Raw genomic sequence first — 14,459 nt, 5'->3', positions numbered from 1 at the left:
CTGTGGAAGAGGACTGAGGTTTGCATGTGCGGGAGGGCGCGGGGCTCGCCACGTCACCACGTGACAGTTTGCTCTATAACTTTAATCAGTGATACATTTTGGGGTATATGGTCAGCCTTCCCCCGCTTGAAAGTTGCGTTTTTAAAATGTAACGTTTTGACCAAAAAACACCTTAGTCTTTTTTACCAAAGATAGTGTCTTAGTTTCATATTAATAAGGAAAAGGTTGATCCTGATTTTTTGGGGGTTTGGACTCCTAGTGTCTCGCTTCCCCCACTTGAAAGTTGTGTCTCTAAAATGTGAAGTGTTTTGACCAAAAACATCTTGGTATTTTTACCAAAGATGTTGTCTTAGTTTCATATTAATAAGAAGATTGTTGCTGATTTTTTTTTAAAAACATTTCTCCTATTCTGGCAGTGTCTTCCCCGCTCTATTTATGTTAATTCTAGTGCAAGCCCCCAATGCAAATGTAATATAAAAAAAGACTGTGCGTCACGGAAGTGGATCTCATGCTAGAAATAGAAAAAATACTATTTTCACATTCTAAATGAGCCACCCTTGAAATAAGCATGCACGCTATTTGTAGTGTGGTTTAGGCCAGCTCCCAAGGCTCCAGAAACTTACTACAAGTTAGCATTTGGGATTGGGCACCATAATGTAAATGTTCACATGTTTAGTTAGCGGTTTGCTCGGGCGTACTACACACCACTGCAATGCACAGATCTGCATTGAAAGTAAATGTCCCTCGATGGAGGGGTTCGACCCCCGTAGCCTAATTATAGTCCTGCATTCGGGAAAAGGAATTGGGGGGGGGGGACTCTGGTTTCTTCATCCGCAATCAATGAAATAGATAATTGCTTTTAGTTTTTTATAAAATTGGCCAAATATTATACAAAAGCATCACCCGATCACTTATTCAAGATGCGCCCAAATATCCCCCTTTTCACATAAAAAAATCCCAACATATTTAAATATTGCAAAACAAAAAATATCCCACAAATAAATTCACATTAACAACATCAATATAAAAACGGGAATCTTAAAAAAAATATTTTCATTTTATTGCAATTATGCCTGGATATATAAATAATCTCATCATTTCTTGCGCATAGTAGGGATAAAGGTATACCCAGCCAGGCAATCTGCATTATTCAAACTAAAGATTACTTAGGTAATTCTGCTGTGCCCCACTTAGGCCATTAAGCAAGCAGATGAGGGGTGCAACTTTCTCCAGACCATTCCCACAAATCCCACAGAAAAATGCCTCTGATTCCAGCTGGTGCTCTTTTCCTCCCCATTACAAGTTGTGCAGACAATGAAAAGGAATTTTTCCAGAATATTCTTCTGATCTCCCCTAGGGCACAAATCCAGAGATGTATTTGAGGAAAATGCTGTAGGGCTCCAAAAACGTAATGGTGGCATGTGGGCTTAGGAGCGTCTATGCATTAGCCGCTTTGAAGTGCCGGTGCTGTAATTTCCCTTAATAAGAATTTGAAAAGACTCTGAGGGGAAAACCCTACATTTATTTTGAAATGCTAATCCTGCTATTGTAAGAAGCTCGGCCCTTAACGCAAGATCCAACAACACTTGATGAGGGATTCATGCTGAACCAGTGATTATGTTGGAAGGATAAAAACAACGACATTGTTAAGTCACACACACTGCATAGCCTAAGCAGCACTATTGAGGACCTGGACCCCCACTTAAATGCCTCACAAAAGCCAACATAAGGGACCAATCCAATCTGTGAGCCTCAAACAAAGGCTCTGGGGTAAACCTATACATTCAGAATCAATATTTTCGCTGAGGTCCCATAGGATGATGAGCCCACCCTATGTTCTTTTATTTCATTGAAGCTCAGCAGCGCTCCTATTTAAAGACAAAAACTAGGACTCCACTCTTTCAATGTGTGGCTTCCACTTGCGGAATAGATGCCTTAGGAACTATCCCAAAGACCATAATTTTGAGTTTCTTAAAGTTGATTTTCAACAAATTCATGGAGCAATAGCTATAGCATGCCACCCACAGCCAATGCAAAGCAATCAGGTTTGGTCTGAAATATACGTCTCCAATATTCTAATGTGATAGTCTTAAGGAACGATTCAGACCGTCGCAAGATCAGATGGCAAAGCTGCAATATACAGGGTTAGTGGCAGGGGACCAAGAATGCAGCACCGCTTAACTCAGTGGCTGCTCAGTATTCTGGCTGACAACTCCCCTTTATACTGCAAACATTTGCCCAACCATTTCTCAGACTAACGCTGGAGTATGAAATTCAACATCCCACCTTGAATTTGTCAACAATCCATTTTTTAATTTTAGAAAGGCAGTGAAAAGGTGCCAACTAACAATAACTGGAGCTTGCTATCCCCACCATTGCCCCTCAACGCATGTGTTTAAAGCAAAGTGGTACAAAGATGATAATCGTTTGATGGATCCATTTTGCAAGATGGTGGGTGGCGCGTTGTGAGATCTTCCACTGAAGCAAGTCGCTTCAAAAACATTTTTCCAGACGCATCCAGCAAAGGAATACGCTTAACACTACTAGATGCTCGTGTATCCCGCTCCATATGTAACAGGATTAGGGCGCCCCCTTTTCATGAAGACGGGATTACACCAAGCCATGCAGTCCTATTAATCCGGCAGGAGGGAACAGGGGCTCACAAATTCAGATGTGTTTTGTACACCACATTGCGAAGCCCATCAAGACCAATTACCTGGGATACTTAAAGCAACACAGACAGTTTTACTGCCACCACCTCCCCTAGCAGACCCTATTCCGTGATCAAAGGACTTGAAGTTCCTACCTTGGATTACTAACCCTTACTTGCTTCTAAATAGAAGGCACTCTAGGATACAGTGGCCACCATTCACCAAACCCTTTTCATTCGCATTTTAATGTATGAGGCACAGGGCAAGTGCTCAGAGCCCGGAGAGGTGGGAGCAGGTCCCTCTCCTGGATCTTTGGGAGGAAACAATAAGCATGCTTGCTGCTGGGGGTTGGCTGTAATCTGCATGGTTATTTTGTTTTTAATCTTTGGTAGGGTTCAGATCATTTTCATAATTTTTGTTTCCTTAGCCACATTCACCAAATCCAGTATTTGTTGTGTAGATTCATGTCATCTGGTGGAGAGTTACTCATAGTCCGAGTCTGCGAGGGGAGGGGAATGATGGACCATTTTATAATGGCGGTTCTAATGTGTTTCTTTTTTCTTCCTAGTTAATCCATTAACCTCCCCCCATCGCTTTTTCTCTTTATTCTTGCATTGCCTGCTTGTCTCCTGTTTTATTTTTACTGTTTTTTTCTGTTCTCCATTGCTGTTCTATGTCACTCATCTTTCCCCCCCACCACTGGGCTATCTTCCTAAAACCATCCTGCCATGTGTTCCTGGTTTCCATCTTTCCATGTTCTTGCTTCTGTCAACCTGTTAATTGATACCAATCTTTTTCTTTCTACTTTTGCACCCATCTCACTCTTTTCCAATTAAACCATGTTATTGTCCCATTTTTCTGCTTCACCTATTCTCTTCTTCTCCACTATGCTCTTACACACTCTACATTTCTCTCTTCTATGATCTATCACCTCAACCCTCTTCTTTCCTCTCACTGAACCATTTTCTCCTTATCTTCTTCACCTCTCTGTTGAGAACATTCTTGCTAACTCCACCCCATACCTTCTCCCTCATTTTTCCTCCCTTCACAACTGCTTTTTTGGTCTTTGTTTGCACTAACACCATCTCCATCATTCTTACTCCCTATCTCCTTTGGAATGAGGGTCCTTTCACCGCCCACCGCCCTTATCTTCTCTATTGTGTACTCCCCATTGTGCAGGCTCCTGCCTCAGCGCTGGCCAAGTGCGTCCTTGCGGAGGTCCCGAAGCAGGTGGTTGAGTACTACGCCAGCAAGGGCATCTCCCCGGACTCCCACAAGCCGAGCAGCTCCCCACCACCACTTTGAGGACGGGCTGTGTGTTGGTGCATGCACGTGCGCACAGTCTGTCGATGTCATGTGTGCCGCTTTATGAATGAACTTGGAACAGTGAAATGAACTACGCAATATAAAACCCAGCCCTTCCACAGTGACTTTCTAGACGGCGAGCAGTGCAAAAAGGACACAGGGCCTGGCAAGTGGCCCAGAGGGTAAAGAAGTCTCTCTGACGTGCCTACTTTTATTTTTATCGAACTGAGAATCTTCCTCAAGGACTGCCTTCAACAAATTGTAACGAGTGAGATGTAGAGACGGAAGCGGGAAGAAAGTCAATAACATGAAGACAAGCAAGATGGGGTGTGGAACCTGTTACTTGACATTTTTTGGTGTTAGGGGTGGGAGCGGTTTCCAGTGTGGTATTTTGTCAAATATTTTGTAACGTACATTCAAGATGGAGCTTGTGATCCACTGCTGTACCTTTCGGGTGTGTGTGCATGGGTTGTGAAGTAACTCATTAATTTTCTTCCCCACTAGTGCCACTTGGAAGTACAACAGCCCCCATCTCCCTTCCCCCTGGCATCCATTACAGGGCAGGAGTACCTACCATTGCCTTTGAGTTCTCTGCTGAGAATCACCAATGAAAACAGGGCAGGCAACAAGAAATATGTCCTCCTCCAGAAGACTTGTCACTCCGACAAAGGGTTTCTTTATGGTCAAGGGAGCTCAAATCCCATTGAGTGATAGGTCACTGGGGATCAAGGGTGTGGTAACATAACAAGGAACATGTTCAAAATAGTACCAACTCATCAAGAGCTAAGCCAAGCGGATGAGTTGCCAAGACGAGTGTGTGGAGCGGATGAGTGTGTGGAGCGGATGAGTGTGTAGAGCGGATGAGTGTGTGGAGTGGATGAGTGTGTGGAGCGGATGAGTGTGTGGAGCCGATGAGTGTGTAGACCGGATGAGTGTGTGGAGCAGATAAATACTTAGAGCGGATGAGTGTGTGGAATGGATGAGTATGTACAGCGGACGAGTAGTATGTCGAGCGGACGAGTAATATGTTGAGCCGATGAGTGTGTGGACCGGATGAGTGTGTAGATTAGATGAGTGTGTAGATTGGACGAATGTGTAGATTGGACAAGTGTGTTGAGCGGACAAGTGTGTGGAGCGGACGAGTGTGTGGAGCGGATGAGTGTATGGAGCGGATGGGTATGTAGAGTGGATGAGTGTGTTGAACGGATAAGTACGTAGAGTGGATGAGTAGTACGTAGAGCGGATGAGTAGTACGTAGAGCGGGTAAGTAGTATGTTGAGCGGATGAGTATGTGGACCAGATGAGTGTGTAGATCGAATGAGCGTGTAGATCGGATGAGCATAGAGAGCGGATGAGCGTACAGAGCGGATGAGTGTACAGAGCGGATGAGTGTACAGAGCGGATGAGTGCGTAGGCAGACAGGAGTGCATGCGCGGGGTAGACAGGAGTGCATGCGTGGGGAAGAGAGGAGCGCATGCGTATAGAATACAGGAAAGCTTGCGTGGGGCACACTGGAGAACGAGGGATAGACTAGAGCACGCAAGGTGGACTAGAGTGTGTGAGTGTGTCGAGCAGCCGTGAGTGCGTAGGGCAATCTTGAACGCCTGAAATGAATAAAAGTGCATAGAACGAACTTGATCGCATAGAATTGCGTGACGTACATAATTTGCTTTGGAATGCAGGGAACATTTGAAAGAGCATATATCGTACCACACGCCACGCTTACTCTCTTCCTTACACCACCACTCAACTAGAACACAAAGATACTATGACACCATGCGGTATAACTGTTCTCGTATCAACATCTCCCGCTCACTCCCCATCACTCTAAGTAAACACTGCTGGGTTCACACCCCCCAGCCAGGCGTTCTCCTCAGGCCTAACGCAGCCACACTCGGTCTGGATAAATCCTGCCAGAGCGAACACATACTCCTGATCTCTCAACCACCACACCTACCACTAAGAAGCAGCTACTACACGAATTCCGCACCAGCTGCACACATACCTGGTGCGCACACGCACCTTTGGACTCTCTCTACTCTCTTTACTGACCCAAACTTCGGTTCCCAAGGGCGTTCAACCTACCAGCGTCTTCAGACCATATCAATGGTATATAAGGCGCTATATAAATGCAAAATATCATAACATAACAGAAAGAGCGATATTGGATGATGGTTTGAAGACGCAGTGAAATCTAGGGCATTGTCCTTGAAAGACTGGTCCTTCAAAAGCAGGCCCCTATGGGATAGATTCAGAGAAGGTTGGTCCTTCGACACTGGCCAAACAACGGCAGGTGAGCTGCAGCACTAAACTGCTGTAAAGCTGTAGAAAGAAGATACAGGAACGGGTCAGCATCATTACTGGCCTCTCAAACGTTACCTCCACATGTTCACAGTATTTGGGGAAAATCCATGCAAAGCCGACAAATGTTTTATCCTGCCATTTTCCAAAACACCTTTCAAACCACGGTCCTCAGAAGCAAGGATACTGTGAGGAGATTCTGCGAATGTTTCACTGTGGCACGGCTCCCCAGGCATTCACCACACGTGATGATCATCTCTAGTTAAGGAGATGACTAATGGTCATGTGTGTCTCCCAATCTTTACGCGATTCAGGATAGAGTCTGTGAACGGGGTTCCTCAGGCATGGGCCTGGTGCAATCAAACTAACCAGGGATAGATATTATTTACAAATAATGTTCCACCTGAGTGATTTCAGGAATGTGCATGTGCCTCTGCAGCCGGGACCACTCATACATTGAAAGCTGCAGCCAGCCCTCCCCCACCCACCCAGTCCACCCAGTTGCCACCTCTCAGTTGGCCAGTCATTCATAGCCGGCCCAAAGTTATGGGTACACATATCACTACACATGAAGCTGGCGAGGACATGTTGGCTTTAAAGGAACCCAGATATCACACAATTTGTACACAGTGGTTATTTCAACTCATCTCATATGGTAGATCCAGTGAAATACCTTATTTTTGCAGCCAGCTCCGTGGAGCTGCAACTGAGCACAGGGAAGCGCTTGCCCAGCTCTGAAATCATGACCGGCGGTGGTTGGAGAATATTTATGGCACAGGGATAATCAAAGGGGGCTTGTTTAGCAACCAGTCACCCTTTAGACTCAGGTCACCAATAAACAGGAAAGGCTCATGTCACATGGAAGAATCCATTGACTGCAATTGAATTTATGTCTGTCTCTTACTGTCTGTCTCCTCTCTGCGTCCTCTATGACTTCTGTGGGCACTATAGGGGCTCTCTTATTTCCCCTCTCAATTCCTTCCCTCCCCCCACCTACTTCTCCTTTCCTCCAAGGTTTCTCGTGTTCCTGCCATCACTCTTTCCCTTGGCTTTTCCTTCCGCTACCTTTTCCCATTTGTATTCATCATTCCTTTCTCCAGCATCACATATTTTATGCTGTGAATGTCTTTCTCCAGCTTAAGCCACAACCAGAAGTACACAGCCTATTGAATCAAGCCACCAGAGCAATGCTATGAAAGAAAAAGGTTGCTCACCTGCAACAATAGATCTTCGACACCAGTAACTTTCATAGTTTCCATATTCCCTGGACTCCACCATGCAATGCAGGAGCTTCCTCAGGAAAAAGATCTGTTCATGGTCTCAGAATATACAAAAGACGGTCAGAGGCTGGAGAGCAAAGGAGTTAATATCTCATGCATTGACATCTTTCATGGATTCAATTTTCAATGTGCAGATTCCTCTCATCTTTGGAATCCTTCATTATGATAAGGTCTTCCGAAAAAGACGGAAATGGAGGCGCACGGCATATTGAATCAATGAAAGGTGCCAGTGCAAGGTAAGCAAAGGTTACCTCATTTGAATAGAATGAATGTACCTGGAAATGTACCTTGTATCTTCCTGGAGGATCCATCTTGGGGAATGTTTCCTTTGGAAAAAAAGAGAATGTGTTCACAACATGTTAGAATTATGTGATGCATAGATATTTGTAGTGTGTTACAGATATGCAAGTTTCCCTTGTTGTTTCTAGATACCTCTGGACAGCGTGCCTCTTTTGTCCCTCTTGTTATGTGTTTCCTCGCTCTAGCCATCATTCTCTTTGCTCCTCTCTTACCCTTTATTTCCTATCTCTCTTTTTTCTTCTCATTTCCCCCATTCATTCAGCCATTCCACACCTGGACATGCTCTGATCATCCCTCACTTCAAATGTGACATAACCTGCGGTGCTGATCAGTCTAGGTTCTGCTAAAGAAATGATCAAAATGAAGGATTTACGGAGGCTGCGAGTGAGGTCCGTCAAGTGACGCGCAGCCGCGTGTGAGGCCCGGGCTCTGCTGCTGCTCTCCTCTTCTGCTCCTGATGTTTGATATCCTTCCTCGCTTCTTTCTGATGTTTCAATAAACCGGCCTTGTGCAGATTACCTTGTGCAGATTATGGCTTTTAAGGTGTCATTTATTTTCCCGCGGATCTTCTCCCGCCTACTCCTTAATTCTGCATATTTGATATTGTAAGGTGGCCCCTCAACAAGCAGAATGCTCTCCTTAGCCAGTGCCCATTTCCGGTGTACAGAATCCATTGCAGGGTCTTCTCCACATCCAGGTGAAGCAAAGAGTTCAGTCCTGGGTTAGTTCCTCTCCTAGGGGCCTTACAGCCTTGGTCTAGCACTCAGGAGCACATAGCAGATCTTCTCCACATCCAGGTGCAGCACAGAGTCCAGTCCTGGGTTAGTTCCTCTCCTAGGGGCTCTACTTACAGCCCTGGTCTAGGACTCAGGAGCACACAGCAGGTTCTTCTCCACATACAGGTGCAGCAGCCCAGAGTCCAGTCCTGGGTTAGTTCCTCTCCTAGGGGCTCTACTTACAGCCCTGATCTAGCACTCAGGATCACCCAGCAGATCTTCTCCACATCCAGGTGCAGCACAGAGTCCATTCCTGGGTCATTTCCTCTCCTAGGGGCTCTACTTACAGTCTAGGACTCAGGAGCACACAGCAGGTTCTTCACCACATTCAGGTGCAGCACAGAGTCCAGTCCTGGGTTAGTTCCATTCCTAGGGGCTCTACTTACAGCCCTGGTCTAGGACCCAGGAGCACACAGCAGGTTCTTCTCCACATCCAGGTGCAGCAGCACAGAGTCCAGTCCTGGGTTAGTTCCTTTCCTAGGGGCTCTACTTATAGCCCTAACCTAGGACTCAGGAGCACACAGCAGGTTCTTCTCCACATCCAGATGCAGCACAGAGTCCAGTCATGGGTCATTTCCTCTCCTAGGAGCTCTATATACAGCCCTAATCTAGGACTCAGGAACACACAGCAGGTTCTTCTCCACATCCAGGTGCAGCACAGAGTCCAGTCCTGGGTTAGCTCCTCTTATAGGGGCTCTACTTACAGCCCCAATCTAGGACTCAGGAACACACAGCAGGTTCTTCTCCACATCCAGGTGCAGTACAGAGTCCAGTCCTGAGTTATTTCCTCTCCTAGGGGCTCTACTTACAGCCCTGGTCTAGGACTCAGGAGCACACAGCAGGTTCTTCTCAACATCCAGATGCAGCACAGAGTCCAGTCCTGGGCCATTTCCTCTCCTAGGGGCTCTACTCACAGTATAGGACTCAGGAGCACACAGCAGGTTCTTCTCCCCATCCAAGTGCAGCAGCACAGAGTCCAGTCCTGGGTTAGTTCCTCTCCTAGGGGCTCTACTTACAGACCTGGTCTAGGACTCAAGAGCACACAGCAGGTTCTTCTCCACATCCAGATGCAGCACAGAGTCCAGTCCTGGGTCATTTCCTCTCCTAGGGGCTCTACTCACAGTATAGGACTCAGGAGCACACAGCAGGGTCTTCTCCCCATCCAGGAGCAGCAGCACAGAGTCCAGTCCTGGGTTCGTTCCTTTCCTAGGGGCTCTACTTACAGGCCCTGGTCTAGGACTCAGGAGCACACAGCAGGTTCTTCTCAACATCCAGATGCAGCACAGAGTCCAGTGCTGGGTTATTTCCTCTCCTAGGGGCTCTACTTACAGCCCTGGTCTAGGACTCAGGAGCACACAGCAGGTTCTTCTCAACATCCAGATGCAGCACAGAGTCCAGTCCTGGGTCATTTCCTCTCCTAGGGGCTCTACTCACAGTATAGGACTCAGGAGCACACAGCAGGTTCTTCTCCCCATCCAAGTGCAGCAGCACAGAATCCAGTCCTGGGTTAGTTCCTCTCCTAGGGGCTCTACTTACAGACCTGGTCTAGGACTCAGGAGCACACAGCAGGTTCTTCTCTCCATCCATGTGCAGCACCAAGTCCAGTCCTCGGGCATTTCCTCTCCTAGGGGCTCTACTTACAGCCCTTGACTAGGACTCAGGAGCACACAGCAGGTTCTTCTCCACATCCAGATGCAGCACAGATTCCAGTCCTGGGTCATTTCCTCTCTTAGGGGCTCTACTAACAGTCTAGGACTCAGGAGCACACAACAGGTTCTTCTCCCCATCCAGATGCAGCACAGAGTCCAGTCCTGGGTCATTTCCTCTCCTAGGGGCTCTACTCACAGTATAGGACTCAGGAGCACATAGCAGGTTCTTCTCCCCATCCAGGTGCAGCAGCACAGAGTCCAGTCCTGGGTTAGTTCCTTTCCTAGGGGCTCTACTTATAGCCCTGGTCTAGGACTCAGGAGCACACAGCAGGTTCTTCTCCACATCCAGATGCAGCACAGAGTCCAGTCCTGGGTCATTTCCTCTCCTAGGGGCTCTACTCACAGTATAGGACTCAGGAGCACACAACAGGTTCTTCTCCCCATCCAAGTGCAGCAGCACAGAGTCCAGTCCTGGGTTAGTTCCTCTCCTAGGGGCTCTACTTACAGACCTGGTCTAGGACTCAGGAGCACACAGCAGGTTCTTCTCCACATCCAGATGCAGCACAGAGTCCAGTCCTGGGTCATTTCCTCTCGTAGGGGCTCTACTCACAGTATAGGACTCAGGAGCACACAGCAGGTTCTTCTCCCCATCCAGGAGCAGCAGCACAGAGTCCAGTCCTGGGTTCGTTCCTTTCCTAGGGGCTCTACTTATAGCCCTGGTCTAGGACTCAGGAGCACACAGCAGGTTCTTCTCCCCATCCATGTGCAGCACCGAGTCCAGTCCTCGGGCATTTCCTCTCCTAGGGGCTCTACTTACAGCCCTTGACTAGGACTCAGGAGCACACAGCAGGTTCTTCTCCACATCCAGATGCAGCACAGAGTCCAGTCCTGGGTCATTTCCTCTCCTAGGGGCTCTACTCACAGTATAGGACTCAGGAGCACATAGCAGGTTCTTCTCCCCATCCAGGTGCAGCAGCACAGAGTCCAGTCCTGGGTTAGTTCCTTTCCTAGGGGCTCTACTTATAGCCCTGGTCTAGGACTCAGGAGCACACAGCAGGTTCTTCTCCCCATCCATGTGCAGCACCGAGTCCAGTCCTCGGTCATTTCCTCTCCTAGGGGCTCTACTTACAGCCCTTGACTAGGACTCAGGAGCACACAGCAGGTTCTTCTCCACATCCAGGAGCAGCAGCACAGAGTCCAGTCCTGGGTTCGTTCCTTTCCTAGGGGCTCTACTTATAGCCCTGGTCTAGGACTCAGGAGCACACAGCAGGTTCTTCTCCCCATCCATGTGCAGCACCGAGTCCAGTCCTCGGGCATTTCCTCTCCTAGGGGCTCTAATTACAGCCCTTGACTAGGACTCAGGAGCACACAGCAGGTTCTTCTCCACATCCAGATGCAGCACAGAGTCCAGTCCTGGGTCATTTCCTCTCCTAGGGGCTCTACTTACAGTCTAGGACTCAGGAGCACACGGCAGGTTCTTCTCCCCATCCAGGTGCAGCAGCACAGAGTCCAGTCCTGGGTTAGTTCCTCTCCTAGGGGCTCTACTTACAGCCCTGGTATAGGACTCAGGTGCACACAGCAGGTTCTTATCCAAATCCAGGTGCAGCACCAAGTCCATTCCTGGGTCCTTTCCTCTCCTAGGGGCTCTACTTACAGTCTAGGACTCAGGAGCACACAGCAGGCTCTTCTCACCATCCAGGTGCAGCAGCACAGAGTCCAGTCGTGGGTAAGTTCCTCACCTAGGGGCTCTATTTACAGCCCTTGTCTAGGGCTCAGGTGCACACAGCAGGTTCTTATCCACATCCAGGTGCAGCACAAAGTTAATTCCTGGGTCATTTACTCTCCTAGGGGCTGTACTTACAGCCCTAATCTAGGACTCAGGAGTACACAGCAAGTTCTTCTCCACATCCAGGTGCAGCACAGAGTCCAGTCCTGGGTTGTTTCCTCTCCTAGGAGCTCTATATACAACCCTAATCTAGGACTCAGGAACACACAGCAGGTTCTTCTCCACATCCAGGTGCTGCACCGAGTCCAGTCCTGGCTTATTTCCTCTCCTAGGAGCTCTATATACAGCCCTAATCTAGGACTCAGGAACACACAGCAGGTTCTTCTCCACATCCAGGTGCAGCACAGAGTCCAGTCCTGGGTTAGCTCCTCTTCTAGGGGCTCTACTTACAGCCCCAATCTAGGACTCAGGAACACACAGCAGGTTCTTCTCCACATCCAGGTGCAGTACAGAGTCCAGTCCTGGGTTATTTCCTCTCCTAGGGGCTCTACTTACAGCCCTGGTCTAGGACTCAGGAGCACACAGCAGGTTCTTCTCAACATCCAGGCGCACACAGCAGGTTCTTCTCCCCATCCAGGTGCAGCAGCACAGAGTCCAGTCCTTGGTTAGTTCCTCTCCTAGGGACTCTACTTACAGCCCTGGTCTAGGACTCAGGTGCATACAGCAGGTTCTTATCCAAATCCAGGTGCAGCACAGAGTCCATTCCTGTGCCATTTTCTCTCCTAGGGGCTCTACTTACAGCCCTTATCTAGGACTCAGGGGCACGCAGCAGGTTCTTCTCCAAATCCAGGTGCAGCACAGAGTCCAGTCCTGGGTTAGTTCCTCTCCTAGGGGCTCTACTTACAGCCCTGGTCTAGGACTCAGGAGCACACATCAGGTCATTCTACACATGCAGGTGCAGCAGCACAGAGTCCAGTCCTGGGTTAGTTCCTCTCCAAGGGGCTTTACTTACAGCCTAGGACTCATTAGCACACAGCAGGTTCGTATCCAAATCCAGGTGCAGCACAGAGTCCATTCCTGGGTCATTGCCTCTACTAGGGGCTCTACTTACAGCCCTAATCTAGGACTCAGGAGCACACAGCAGGTTCTTCTCCACATCCAGGTGCAGCACAGAGTCCAGTCCTGGGTTAGTTCCTCTCCTAGGGGCTCTACTTACAGCCCTGGTCTAGGACTCAGGAGCACACAGCAGGTTCTTCTCCACATACAGGTGCAGCAGCCCAGAGTCCAGTCCTGGGTTAGTTCCTCTCCTAGGGGCTCTACTTACAGCCCTGGTCTAGGACTCAGGAGCACACAGCAGGTTCTTCTCCACATACAGGTGCAGCAGCCCAGAGTCCAGTCCTGGGTTAGTTCCTCTCCTAGGGGCTCTACTTACAGCCCTGATCTAGCACTCAGGATCACCCAGCAGATCTTCTCCACATCCAGGTGCAGCACAGAGTCCAGTCCTGGGTTAGTTCCATTCCTAGGGGCTCTACTTACAGCCCTGGTCTAGGACCCAGGAGCACACAGCAGGTTCTTCTCCACATCCAGGTGCAGCAGCACAGAGTCCAGTCCTGGGTTAGTTCCTTTCCTAGGGGCTCTACTTATAGCCCTAACCTAGGACTCAGGAGCACACAGCAGGTTCTTCTCCACATCCAGATGCAGCACAGAGTCCAGTCATGGGTCATTTCCTCTCCTAGGAGCTCTATATACAGCCCTAATCTAGGACTCAGGAACACACAGCAGGTTCTTCTCCACATCCAGGTGCAGCACAGAGTCCAGTCCTGGGTTAGCTCCTCTTATAGGGGCTCTACTTACAGCCCCAATCTAGGACTCAGGAACACACAGCAGGTTCTTCTCCACATCCAGGTGCAGTACAGAGTCCAGTCCTGGGTTATTTCCTCTCCTAGGGGCTCTACTTACAGCCCTGGTCTAGGACTCAGGAGCACACAGCAGGTTCTTCTCAACATCCAGATGCAGCACAGAGTCCAGTCCTGGGCCATTTCCTCTCCTAGGGGCTCTACTCACAGTATAGGACTCAGGAGCACACAGCAGGTTCTTCTCCCCATCCAAGTGCAGCAGCACAGAGTCCAGTCCTGGGTTAGTTCCTCTCCTAGGGGCTCTACTTACAGACCTGGTCTAGGACTCAAGAGCACACAGCAGGTTCTTCTCCACATCCAGATGCAGCACAGAGTCCAGTCCTGGGTCATTTCCTCTCCTAGGGGCTCTACTCACAGTATAGGACTCAGGAGCACACAGCAGGGTCTTCTCCCCATCCAGGAGCAGCAGCACAGAGTCCAGTCCTGGGTTCGTTCCTTTCCTAGGGGCACTACTTACAGGCCCTGGTCTAGGACTCAGGAGCACACAGCAGGTTCTTCTCAACATCCAGATGCAGCACAGAGTCCAGTGCTGGGTTATTTCCTCTCCTAGGGGCT

General features: G+C 48.7%; 1 protein-coding gene across 2 annotated transcripts in view; it reads left to right on the top strand.

Moving 5' to 3' along the window:
• The window catches only part of CPNE6 (copine 6), a 631,388-nt gene extending 623,022 nt beyond the window's left edge, over positions 1-8,366 (top strand). For both annotated transcript variants that reach the window (XM_069633922.1, XM_069633923.1), the window contains exon 16: positions 3,831-8,366. In XM_069633922.1, coding sequence (XP_069490023.1) covers positions 3,831-3,956 — 126 coding nt within the window. In that variant the 3' untranslated portion in view covers positions 3,957-8,366. The remainder of the gene's footprint in view (positions 1-3,830) is intronic.
• The last annotated feature ends 6,093 nt before the right edge of the window (positions 8,367-14,459 follow it).

The sequence above is a fragment of the Ambystoma mexicanum genome, chromosome 13, assembly GCF_040938575.1.
Source record: "Ambystoma mexicanum isolate Mex_15411 chromosome 13, UKY_AmexF1_1, whole genome shotgun sequence".
NCBI classification, from domain to species: Eukaryota; Metazoa; Chordata; class Amphibia; order Caudata; family Ambystomatidae; genus Ambystoma; species Ambystoma mexicanum.
Note: the sequence above shows the minus strand (reverse complement) of the source record. Positions and strands in the feature narration are given on the sequence as shown.